This window comes from Rhincodon typus, chromosome 4 (genome assembly GCF_021869965.1).
Source record: "Rhincodon typus isolate 14 chromosome 4, sRhiTyp1.1, whole genome shotgun sequence".
In the NCBI taxonomy this organism is placed as follows: Eukaryota; Metazoa; Chordata; class Chondrichthyes; order Orectolobiformes; family Rhincodontidae; genus Rhincodon; species Rhincodon typus.
This window is the reverse complement of record NC_063335.1, coordinates 88745100-88758966: the sequence shown is the minus strand read 5'-3', so window position 1 is coordinate 88758966 and position 13867 is coordinate 88745100. Positions and strand designations below refer to the sequence as shown.

Genomic DNA, 13867 nt, shown 5'->3' with positions numbered 1-13867 from the left:
TAAAGTCTATTATGAATGATTTTATAACTGAGCACTTGCAAAACAGTGACAGGATCAGACAGAGCCAACATGGATTTGGGAAAGCAAAATCATGCTCGACAGACGGAATTCTTCAAGAATGTACTTCATAGAGTTGATGAGGGGAGCCTGTGGATGTATGGAGTGTGAACATGGAAAATGTGAATTTGCTCACGTTGGAAGGAAGAATAAAACCGTATAATTAAATGGAGAAAAACTGTGAAAAGCTGCAAAGCAAAGAGATTTGGGGGCACTTGTGCATGAAACACAAAGCACACCGGTTGAGCAGGTAATCTTGAAAGCTAATAGAATGTCGGCCCTTATTTCAAGGAGTTTAGAGCCTAAGAGTGGGGAAGTCTTACTGCAACTGTATAAAGTGCTGGTGAGCTTACATCTGGACTGCTCAGACCAGTTTAGATCCCCTTGTTAATGGAAAAGTATCATTTCATTGGAGGCGGTTCAGTGAAGGTTTGCTAGAATGATCCCCAGTATGGAAGAATTGTCTTATGAGCAAAGGTTAAACAGTTTAGGACTCTACTCATTGGAATATAGAAAAACAAGAGGTGATCTTGTTAATAGGGTCAATAAATAGAATTCTTAAGGGGCTTGACAGGGTAAATGCTGAGAGGATAGTTATCTTATGGGAAAATCTAGGACCAGAGGGCATAGTCTCAGAATAAAAGGGGCCAATTTAAGTTTGAGATGAGGAGGAATTTCTTTGAGGGTTGAAAATCTTTGGAGCTCTTTACCACAGAGAGCTGTGGGGGCAGAGTTATGGTGTAGATGGATAGATTCTTGGTCAGTAGGGGAATCGAGGGTTACAGAGAAAACACAGGAAAGTGGATGCGATGGATCACGGCTGATCCAACATTCTATTGAATGATGGAGGAGGTGGTGCCAGGGGCCAAATGACCACCTACAGTTCCTATTTCTTATGGTCTTGTGTGGTTTATTTGGACTTTCAGAAGGCTTTGACAAGGGTCCCACGTAAGAGATTAGTGTGACAATTAAAGCACGTTGGTTTGGTGGGAGTGTATTGAAATGGATGGAGAACTTGTTTGCATGCATGAAATCGGAAATGAAATAGTAGGAATAAATGGGCCTCTTTCCAATGGCAGGCAATGACTAGAGGGGTACCACAAGGATCAGTGCTAGGAGCCCAGCTCGTCACTATATATAATAATGATTTATATGAGGGAATTAAATGTAATAGCTCCATATTTGCAGATGACATGAAGCTAGATGGAAGGGTGTGCTGTAAGGATAATGTTTCAGTGATATGGTATAATGTGGATAAATGAGAGGTTATTCGCTTTGGGAGCAAAAACAGGGAGGCAGATAATTGCCTGCATGGCTATAAATTAAGGAAAGGGGATATGGAATGAGACCTGACTGTCAACATACATCAGTCACTGAAGGTCAGCATGAAGATGCAGCAGGCAGTGAAGAAGATAAACAATATGATAGCCTTCGTAATGAGAGCATTCGAATACATGAGCAGTGATGCATTGTACATTTAAACAGGGCCTTGGTGAGACCACGCATGGAATGCTGTGTGCAGTTTTGGTCTTCTGAGTGAGGATGTTCCTGCTATAGAGCATGTGCAATGAAGGTTTTCTGGACTGATCTTGGGATGTAGGACTGACATATATGAGGAGAGGTTGGATTGGTTAGGACTATAAATTACTGGAATTTAGAAGAATGTGAGGGAATCTCATAGAAACCTATAAAATTCTAACAGGACTAGACAGGGTAGTTGCAAGAATGATGTTCTCGATGACTGGATAATCTAGATGAGGGGTAACAGTTTAAGGGTGTGGGATAAACCATTTGGGAATGAGATGAGGTGAATGAACTTCACCCAGAGAATGATGAATCTGTGGAATTCTTTACCACTGAAAATAATCAAGAAAGAGTTGGATATAGAACTTGGGGCCAAAGGATATGGGGAAATGCAGGATCAGCTATTGAGTTGGATGATCAACCATGATCAACCATGATCATAATGAATAGCGGAGCAAACTCAAAGAACGAATAATCTACTCCTCCAATTTTTCTATGTTTCTAAATTCAACGCGTATTAGGGAAGGCAAGTGGAATGTTGGCCTTTATCGAAGAAAATAGAGTATATAAATAGGGAAGTCTTGCTAAAAGGCTGTATGCAAGGAGATTGTTAAACCAAAAGATACACTGGCATTGGAGACTAATGAAAGTGCACCACTATGTTGATCCTAGCTATAGAAGAATGCTCTTGTGAGGAAAGTTTGAGTACGCTTGGCCTATGCTGATTGGAGTTTAGAACAATGAAAGGCATCCTTATTAAAAGATGCAAAATTCTTAGGAGGCTTGACAGGGTAGTTACAGAGAGGTTTTTCTCCTCCTTGTGGGAGAGTCTCCGATCAGAGGACACAATCTGTATAAGGGGTTGTTTTGTTTTTTTGAAAAAAAGGAACTGCTTCTCTACTAGGGTAGTAAATCTGTGGAATTCTTTACCATTGTGAGCTTTTAAGGCTGTGCGAGACAATTTTTTTTTTGATTGGTAAGGGAATCTAGGGTTATCTGGAAAGGGAAGAAAGTGCAATTGAGGATTATCAGTTCAGTTATGATATCAATGAATGACAGAACAGATGTGGTGAGCAGAATGGCCCACTTCTGTCACTGTCTTATGGTCTTATGTTCTACATAGTGATTTTAATTTCATGATGCATTTTATGGGGCTCCCCAGGAGCATTATAAAACAAAATATGACACCAGTTCACATAGGGCGGTATTAAGTCAGATGATCAAAAACTGAGTCAGAGATGTAGCATTTCAGATGAATGTTAAAGGAGTAAAATGAGGTAGAGATGTGGAGAGATAATCTGATATCATGGGGGAGCAAGCCAACCGAAAGCATGACCATCAATGGTGTAGCAGTTAAATTTGGGAACGCAAATAAGGTCACAGTTAAAGGAGCGCAAGCATCTCAAAACAATAAGGTCTTACAGAAAATCGCACTGATGAGGAAAAGCAAGGCATTAGAGAGATGGAAAACTAAAGTGATTGTCCATAACACCAAAATGGCCTTCGTGCATATGGAGACGTGGCCTGTGATGTCACCTGACACCCTAGAGTATTGCTGCTGCTTTCTGGTCCGCACCAATGATGTCAGCTCTTTGTTTGCCCAAGCACGCTCTATAGCTGGCATTTGTACAAATCACAGTCTTAAACTAGAACATGAATTGGAAAATGAATTGTTTCACAGCGCCAGGGAACCGGGTTCAATTCCACCCTCGGACGACTGTCTGTATGGAGTTTGCACATTCTCCCCGTGTCTGCGTGGGTTTCCTCCGGGTACTCCGATTTCCTCCCACAGTCCAAAGATGTGGATTGGCTAAGCTAAATTGCCCATAGTGTTCAGGGGTCTGTAGATTAGGTGGGTTATAGGTGGATGGGTCTGGGTGGGATGCTCCAAGCGTTGTTGTGGACTTGTTGGGCCAAAGAGCCTGTTTCCACACTGTAGGGATTCTATGATTCTATGTATCAACTAGGAGATAATATAGGTTAACCAACAAGCCAACCCAAGGAAATGTTCATTACAAATCCAACCAACTAAAACCTGTTCGTAATTTATAAATCTGAAATAAACCTTATCTGCATCGGTTGCAATTGGCCCGGTACATTACAATTTTTTCTGACAAGTATAAACTATAATCCATGGTCTCCTTTTGCATTAGTCTTTAATCTGTTTTCATGATGTGACTGATGCTGGAAAAGCATCATATTTGTCTTTATAACTTCTCTATTTGCCCTGAAAACCGTTCCAATTGTTGTGATGGTGCTCCTGTGTCTGTCTCAACAAATTTCAGCATTTAAAGTTTTTGAGAAGACTTGTAGCTCAGGTTGTGGATGAGGTTGTAGACTTGTTTGGCGAGCTAGTGTGTTTGGTTGCAGACGTTTCGTCACTCTGCTGGGTAACGTCATCAGTGTGCCTCCGGTGAAGCATTGCTGTTCTTTGCCAGTTGTTATATATATGCCTTGGTTTGCTGGCTGGCTGACATAAATGGAGCTGCATCAGGACGTTATTCAATGGACCACAACACACTGCAGCAATCCGGAATTGTGCAAAGCAGAACACGAGGACTTGTACAGAGTTCTTAAAAGGAATGGATACCCAAAGCACAATCCGCCGTTACCTCTGCAACAGACCACAATAAGATGACAACACGGCCAGACACACTAGTCACCCTAACATACATCAGAGACATATCGGAGACGACCACAAGACTACATAGACCCCTAGGTATCAGGCCCGCAAACCAACAACCACCCCACTACAGCTATTGATGAATGTAAAGGATCCCATACCCGCAACCAATAAAACTAACGTAATATACAAAATACCATGCAAGGACTGTGAAAAACATTACATAAGCCAAACTGAAAGAAAACTGACAAGAAGGATACTCAAACACCAACGAGCCACCAAGAGACACGACCAATTCTCACTGGTGTCTACACACGGACAAAGAAGGACACATTCGACTGGGACAACACATCCATAATAGCACAAGCCTCCAGGAATTCCCTGGCATGTCTGTTTGGCCTGGCATTCCAACCGGAACTCCATCAACAAACACATTGAACTGGACTCAATATACAAACCATTTGAAAACAGAACCGGAAATAATGCCAACTACCCCAGCAAACCAAGGCATATAAATAACAAGCAGGCCAGAACACCAATGCTTCACTGGAAGCACACTGACGATGCTACCTACAAGGGTGATGCAACGTCAGCAACCAAACACACCGGCTCAGCGAGCAAGCCTACAACCACAAATTTCAGCGTTTGGATTAACAGTAGTGAAGTAATGGCAGTTGAGGATGGTGTGTGACTTAGTCGGGCGGTGGCTGATGATGATGTTCCCACAATATTGCTCTGATTAGCCTTCTTGCTAGCAGAGCGCTCAGAATCAGGAGGTGCTTTACTCAGACAAATGCTGTCAGCTTATTTTCACATCTCTCCAATTGTTTTAACTTTTGCGTCCTTTCTGGAGAAAGAGTACAACGAATTCGAATTTGGAATGACTCTGAACTGAGCATCAGCGATTTGGTTATTGGGAAGTAGGTATTTTTTTCATGGCAGTATTGATTGCCATACTGATAATTGGGAGGTAACACAGAACTAGAATTCTTCATGTTAGATTTGTTCTGACCATCTATGCACTTTCCATAGAGTTGGTTTCTTGACTAGATAAATGTCGGGGATTTTTAAGATGTTTAAATGTGAGATTACTGATTATGTAGACAGTTAATTCAGTTACAAATCTTTGTACGATACCTGATGACTTGCATACATTTAGGCTGATCAATCTATCCTTAGTCTGTCCTACTCTGCACGGTAGTAGTAATGCATTAGACTGTAAGGTGCCCTCAGAGGTCTGCTCAGAAGTGGACAGAAACTTGGACTGGCATGATCCAGTTCTCACAGTCCACGGAGGTATCAATGGCATAGGTAGGATGAGGAAGAAAGTTCTGCTTGGATTGGCATATGGCTGAAAGACTGTTGTAAAAGTGGGCTCTGGTTGATGGAGCACTGGCATCAGTACGATGTAAAGAGAGGGCTGTACTATAGGGATGATTTGAACCTGAGCTGTGCTGGAATCTGTCTTACAAACTGTATAACTAGAGAAGTCAAGAGGGCTTTAAAGAAGATAATAGCGCTGAGGGATCAAGCTTGGTTAGATGTAGCAAATCAAGGTGTAGAGTCAAGGCAGGAAAGCAAAATACTAATGGAAATGGCAGGAAGGGACAGGGAGAATAGACCTAAGAAAACACCAACAGTCAAGATTGGATGTTACGAATGAAAACAAAAAGATAAAATGCTATCTGAATATGTGTTGCATTTATAGCAAAGTAAACAAATTGAAATTGCACATTGAAATAAATATGTGATGTGATAACCTTTGCAGAGATGTGGCTGCATGATGAGAAGGATTATGAATATTGAGGGGTATATGACATTCCAGAAGAGTAGAAAGCTTGATAAAGGTAGATGGTAGACTATTATTCAACGATGGCATTGGTGCAGTAGTTAGAGACCTTGGTTCAGGAGATCAGGTTGTATAATTGGTCTAGGTGGAAGTTAGGAATAGTGGGGGAAGGAAGACAATACAGTGTATGTCCCCAATTTACGAACATCCAACTTACGAACATGATCCCACATGTGGTTGCAATTTTAAAGACCGGCTATATGAACATTTCTTGTACTTAACAGCTGCTTCACATTGTTCTGCATTGTGTTCTGACTTGCCTGCAGGTAGAATTGTGAATGGATTCCAGAATGGAATCTCTTTGCAATCCAGGGACTGTATTGGTGGGAGTTCTCTACCGGGCTCTCTAACAGTAACCATAATGAAGGACAAAGTATATAAGAAATGTTGGGTGACTGTGATAAATGGACAACAGTAATTGTGGGTGATTTTAATAACCTATAAATTGGAAAAATCATCCAAGATTTCAAAGAATGCTTTTGAGAGTTTTTTTAGAGTAGTACGTTTCAGAACCAACTAGGTTTCTAGCAGGTAATTATTAGACTTGATATTGTGTAATGTGACAGGGTTAATTCATGATTTCCTGACTAAAGGCACCCAGAGATAGCAGCAATCACAATATTTTTAATTTTGCATCCAACTTGAAAGTAGAAGGGAGTCTAAGACTGGTACTTTAAACTTAAATAAGGGCAACTAAGTGGGCATGATGGCTGAATTGGCTAAAGTGAACTAGAATCCTAGACTAGGGGATCGATTCCAGAGGTGAGGTGAGAGTGACAGCCCTTGATATCAAGGCTGCACTCGACCAAGTGTGGCATCAAGGAGCCCTAGCAAAACTGAAATCAATGGGTATCAAGGGGCAAACGCTCCGGTGTTGGAGTCATACCTGACACATAGGAAGATGGTCGTGGTTGTTGGAGGTCAATCATCTCAGCTCCAGGACATGTCTGCAGGAGTTCCTCAGGGTAGTGTACTAGGCCCAACCATCTTCAGCTGCTTCACCAATGACCTTCCCTCCATCATAAGCTCAGAAGTGGGGATGTTTGCTGATGATCGTGCAATGTTCAGCACCATTCGTGGTTCCTCAGATACTGAAGCAGTCCATGCTCACATGCAACAAGATCTGGACAATATCCAGGCTTGGGCTGCCAAGTTGCAAGTAACCTTCGCGGCACACAAATATCAGGCTATGACCATCACCAATAAGAGACAATCTAACCATCGCTCTTTGGCTTTCAATGGTGTTACCATCACTGAATCCCCCACTGTCAACATCCTGGGGGTCACCATTGACCAGAAACTCAACTGGACTCACCACATTAACAGAGTGGCTACAAGAGCAGGCCAGAAGTGAGGAATACTGCAGCGAGTAACTCACCACCTGACTCCCCAAAGCCTGTCCGCTATCTGTTAGGAGTGTGATGGAATACTCCCCACTTGCCTGGATAAGTTCAGCCGCAACAACACTCAAGAAGCTTGACCCCATCCAAGACAAAGCAGCCCGCTTGATTGGCACTACATCTACAAGCATCTAGTCCCTCCACCACCGATGCTCAGTAGCAGCAGTGTGTACCAACTACAAAGTGCACTGCAGAAATTCACCAAAGATCCTCAGAGCACCTTCCAAACCCACGACCACTTCCATCCAGAAGGACAAGGGCATCAGACATATGGGAACACCACCACCTCCAAGTTCCCCTCCAAGTCACTCACCATCCTGACTTGGAAATATATCACTCTTCCTTCACTGCCGCTGGTCAAAAAACCTGGAATTTCCTCCCTAATAGCATTGTGGGCCAACCCACAACAGGAGGACTGCAGTGGTTCAAGAAGGCAGCTCACCACCACCTTCTCAAGGGCAACTAGGGATGGACAAGAAATGCTGGCCAGCCAGCGATGCCCACATCCCACAAATGGATAGAAAAAAGATCGGTAGAGCGGCAGTGGCGGGCATAGAAACATAGAAATTGAGTGGGAGTAGGCCATTTGACCCATTTGATGTTGCTTTGCCATTCAATATGATGATGGCTGATCATCTAACTCTGCACACTTTTCTCATTTTCTCCCTATACCATTTGATTCCTTTTAGACCTAAGGACTACATTCAAAGGAGTATTTTGAAAGTCTTGAAATTTCAACAAAGAAATTTTAAAGGGAGGATCTGTTATCCATGGATAGCTAAAGTTGATGAAAGCATCAAACTTAAGAAAAAACATAATTGCGCACAGCTGAATTGCAAGTCATATGATTGGTCAAAATATAAAGAATGGCAGAGAATGACAAAAAGCTTCATCAGGAGGAAGAAAAAGCTAGCTAGGAATGTAAAAATGAATGGCAAGATTTTCTGCAGATATTTTGAAAGGAAAAGAGCAGGTAAAGTGAGAGCTGGTCCTCTAGGAGAGTGAATGGGGAGTTAGTAGTAAACAGAGAAAATGGTAGATGAAATGAATAAATACTTTGCTTCTGTATCCTCTATTGAGGCACAATTTTCTAGAATATTAATCCAGAGAATCGTGTGATATAGTGGGAACTGAATTTGAAACCCATCATGGCAAATGGTGGAATTAGAATTTCGAAAAATCCGGAATTAAAAGTCTAATGATAACTTTTGCCAGTATTGTAAGAATCTATCTGATGCTGTGTTTTAGGGAAGGAAAATTGCCACCCTTACCTGGTGTGGCCTACTTATGACTTTAGACCTGCAGCATAGTCATACCTACAGAGTCATATCTTATAGACAATGTCCCAGACATCACCATGGCACAGTGGTATGACGTCAGGAGGGATTTGCCCTGGAAGTCTGTAACATTGATTCTGGACTGCATGAAGTCTCACAGTATCAGGCCAAATGTGGACAAGGAAGCTGTCTGCTGCTTAACACATGCCATACCCTTAACTGATGAATCGGTATTCCTCCAAGTTGAACACCATGTGGGAGGAAGTGCTAAGGGTAGCAAAGGTGTACACTGGGTGTGGGCTTTAATATCCAGTACCAACGACGTGTCAGCAGATTTTAAACTCTTATTCTCTTTATGACTCTTGCCCAAAGCCATATGTGTGTCCCCTTGTCATTGTTCCAGCAGCTAATAGAAAGTTATTTTTCTTGCCTACCTTATTTAAATCTCATATACCGCTCCTCAATCTCTTTCGGTCCAAGAAGAGAAACCCCATTTCTTTAACCTTTTGTAGGTAAAATCCCCAACCCTACAAGCATTCTGGTAAATTTCCTCAGCATCTTCCCAAAGAGCCATGTATCTTTCCTGAGGTGATCAGAAAACAGTAGGGGTCTAACCAGAACTATATGAATATTCAGCTTAAATTACCTGCTTTTGTTCTCATTGCCTGTATTTAAGACCCTTATGATCCCACATACTTTGCTAAATGAGCTTTCAAAATGTCCGGCTATTCAAAGAGTGCTGCACATGAGCCCCAGAACCCTCTGCTATTCTGTTACTTACAGCGATGTTATTGCATCCATATTGTCTCCGCCTATACTTCTGGCAAAATACATCACCTCCCAATTCTCTTTATTAAATTCCATCAGACCATTCTACTAGCCTATCTATATCCTGTTGAGATTAGTTCGTATCACGGTGCATGTTAGACTTGATAGAAATGGTGCAGTAGTTATAGATAACTTTAGAATGTAGAGCTTGATGTTGACGGGAACAGTATTAAACCTGAAGTCTGCAAAGGTGTGGATCAGACAGATAGGAATAGAAAGCCATTAGTTTGTGGCAAATTCAAGCCTCTGCACAGTCATCTGCTTAACTTGAATTTACATTCAAATACAACTAGCGATCTTCACTATGAAATGGCAGCTGTTATTTCCTAGCATCTCCTAACATTTTTGTTGTTCACTCCAATTGAAATTAAAGTTCAGAATTGTATATCACCTTTTAAAGGAAGTGGATCTGATGGACCCAATAATCTATAGGTTCTAGGTTGAGAAGCGGTGGAGTTGGAGATGGTTATTGATTTGAGAGAGCAGAAGAGTTCAGCAGGCCTGAGTTGGCAGTATTTGAGGAGTGCTATCACAGTCCATCGGAGGCACAAAAACTAAGGGTACATTTCTACACAACTGTATTCCCATGGGGTCCAAACTCAAAAGGAGCACAGTGGAAAAAGTGCATAGCATAGTATCTGATATCTTATAATAGATTTCCTCCCAGGCAAAGTTGGGAGCAAGAATTTGGCACATTACCCTATTGTCTGTATTCAGATAAGCAATTTCATAATATTAAAGTTTATCTTTTTCTTTAGATTTGAATTTGAAGTTGAACCACCTCCACACTCTTCATTCTATAGGAATTCCCATGTTAACAAATTATTTGATGTTGGATTTTGTAGGGTCTATTGCAATTTGTCAAGGTGCAGTATTCTTTCTCCAGTGTCCATCCTCTGCTGTGTCTGAAGATACCAACTTATGTTTTAATTCCACAGGCTCTATACACATATATTTAGCCAAATTCAGAAGTCACACAACACCAGGTTATAATCCAAAGGTTTATTTAAAATCATAAGCTTTTGGAGTGCTGCTTCTTCATTAGCTTTAGCCATATAGCCATTCTTCATCCTGTGAATCTAGGCACCACATGTTAGCATGACGTTCAACCATGCAAGTCTCACAGCAAAAGCCTGAGATGTTTTTTATTGTATTATGATCAGAAATAAGAACCATTCTGGTCTTTGTTGTCTGTGACACTAAAACCAGTAATAGTGATGCAGAGGCTATGTTTAACACACTTTGAAATGAGAATGAAATCTGTAACAGAAAATTGCGGGTTAGTAGCATGAATTGATTTAATTGATAGCACATTCGTCTTGAAATCTGAAGGCTCTAGGTTCTAATCTATTCTGTGATCATAACCAGGGCTGAGGGATATGCTTTGTTATCAAAGTTCCCGCTGTTGGATAATTCCCTCCTTATCCTTTTACATAGATTTCGGTACCTAGAGACAATAATGTATTTAATCTATTTAATTTACTTTCATCTAAACAATAACGGTAAATATCCTTTCCAACCACACAGTGTAGTACACATTAGCCCTATTTCTGAGACTTGTAAATCATAGAATCATAGAATCATAGAATCCCTACAGTGTGGAAACAGGCCCTTCGGCCTAACAAGTCCACACCGACCCTTGGAGCATCCCACCCAGGCCCATCCCCCTATAACCCACCTAATCTACAGACCCCTGAACACTATGGGCAATTTAGCTTAGCCAATCCACCTAACCTGCACATCTTTGGACTGTGGGAGGAAACTGGAGTACCCGTAGGAAAATATTGATGAGAAATTGTGAAGATGACATCTGTAAGCCTGTTTGTAACCCATGTTTCACAAGTAATTAGAGGTTTCTTTTTTTTTCTCTCTTCAGTAAAACAATGGCATTTGTCTCTGTCATTTCTGTTTGGTTGTTGTCCTGCCAACTACAGTCCTATCTCTTGTTTTACAGTCGCCTATTTATTTCAAATAGTTTGCCAGAGATGATCGACTTTGTACATTTTCACACGACAGCTACTTCCTGTTTGTGCTTCTTAAGTCGTGGCTCTGTTGGAAACAATCCTGTGATGCATGCGTTCAGACAACTCCTGTTGTGATAAAAGTATGTGTTTCAGAACCTTTTATCATTAGTGTGGAGAAAGGTTTTGGAGAACGTGACAAGAGAAGGCCGGATGTTTTTAAAGGGCACAATTTAATCTGTCCTTCCCATGTTGCTTGTTAAATATGAAAGCAATGTAAAAGCATATCAATATTCCTACAGATATCCTTCAATGCAGTGCTCAGCCAAAGTTTAGCCTGTCTGTTCCCGTGTTTCATATACATATTAATGATCCAATTGCATTATTTGTAGATATCAGAGTTTCCCATTAAGGCATGCCCAAAAATCCTTTAACTTGTTAATCATCTCATTGATGTTTGTGGACTTTGACTAAAGATACCATTTTATCACTGCTTTGTACTTTAATTGCATACAAATGATTTTTAAAATGGTTGGGAGGTCAATTGAGATGCTCTGTACATCCAAATGTGCCGTTTTACCCATGGGGTATCAGAGAGAGCCCTAGTTTTCCTGTAAATTAATACCACAAAACAAGCATTGATGCGGAAAGCTTCTTCTGTTGCAGGCAATTGAGGCTAAGAGCCCAGTGAAGCTCCCCTCAACTAGACCATCGTCTGCAGGTGTGACAAAAACAGCTAGCAACACTACTGTTAAAAGCAGTGCAACGTCATTGCAAAAAATGTCAACTGCTCCTGGGTCCACTCAGAGAAACAACATGCTCTCCAACCCTAAAAGGCCAACATGTATGTATTGAAGACTTGAAGTCACTGCAATGTGAAAGGACAGTATAGTGGGTTAGCTGGCACCCTACAAACTTTTGTGATGAGTTCCAATATGTCCTGCATGAAACTCTCTTTGCTCATAAAGATTCCACGTAAAGTAAGTTTTGGGAATAATAACAAAAAGTGCTAGAAATACTCAGCCAATCTGGCAGTAACTCTGGAGAGAAAATCAGAGTTAATATTCCAGGCAATGACTGTGTGATTTCAGGCTATCAGCCTGAAGCATTAACACTGTTTGTTTCTTACTCTGCCAGACCAGATAAGTGTTTCTTGCATTTTCTTTTTAATTTTTAATTTTCTGTATCAACTTTTTGGTGGGCATATGTTTCTAATTTTATACTAATTGGTAATTGCATGCAGAAAGGTGTTAACATCTCTAGCATGGGAAATGCAAAAGAGTTCGTATAGTAGAGATAACCTTTTGAGGGGCTGAGATGAGGGAGCTTATTGCTGCCTTTGATTAGGCCACACTGACTTAGGTGTAATGTGTGCCTGAATGGGGAAAAAATTCAATTTCCCAGCTCTAATATCCTCTATCTTAAGTGCAAAAGGGAGCTATCCTTCATAAATATATGATCAATTGTATTAGTCTGATATGCTTTATCCAAATTTTATTATCCATCTCCCAATCAAGCATTGGAATAATGACCTGTGTTAATCTGCTATTTTGTCATAATGCAGATGTAATGATGTATTAGATAGCTTCATGCATTAACTATGAAGATGAAGGTTGTAGCTCAAATAAGTATTTTTAAACAACCTGTTCAGCAGTTTCATAATAGATCTGGAGTAAGTGGGACTTGAGCCACTGAAGAGCCTACACCCTGAAGAGTCCTAAGTATAGAGGAAGAACTACTTTCCCTGGCCAAGAGTGAAAACTTTAAATGTCTAAAAGGAGATGGGATAGCAGAATAGGCAGTAGTATTAAAATTATCATAATTCTATAATTTTTTTTCAGCTATCAAGACTGAACCCAAATCTGCAGAGATGAAGAAGTCTCTGTCTGCAAAATCACCCTTGGGTAATGTGAATTCTCTCTGCTGTTCCTTTGGTTATTGACTTTTTTTTTGACCCAACTGAATCCAATCATTTTGCATTTTCTCTTAAATATCCTCCTTTTAATCCTTCACTGAATCAATGAGATCCTTGCTTTGAATGTTGCCCCATGTGCACAAACTGCCCACCAGTACCTTATCTAAAGAGCCTGAACAGTATGTCTTGGAAGACTGTTCAAATCATAGTTGGTATTTACGACTGAATCCGCTCATGGCTTCTTAAAATGTCTACATGTGTATCTGTTCCACCACAGTTGCTAGTCAGTGATCAAAAGTCAATCCTGTCTTTTGTCTCCCAGCACTGCTAGGACGAGCTGTGCTTCATTAACTCAGATGTGCTTTGACCAATTGTTGACCACCCTTCCCTCCAACACAGGACCAACTAATAGCAAAGACTGCGCAAACCTGAA

At 40.9% G+C, this 13867-nt stretch overlaps 1 protein-coding gene across 1 annotated transcript in view; it reads left to right on the top strand.

The window, feature by feature from the left end:
• The window catches only part of LOC109927288 (microtubule-associated protein 4-like), a 126334-nt gene that overhangs the window by 83537 nt on the left and 28930 nt on the right, over positions 1-13867 (top strand). The window contains exons 7-8 of the mRNA XM_048596159.1: positions 12186-12363; positions 13361-13423. Of these exons, the coding sequence (XP_048452116.1) occupies positions 12186-12363; positions 13361-13423 (241 nt within the window). The remainder of the gene's footprint in view (positions 1-12185; positions 12364-13360; positions 13424-13867) is intronic.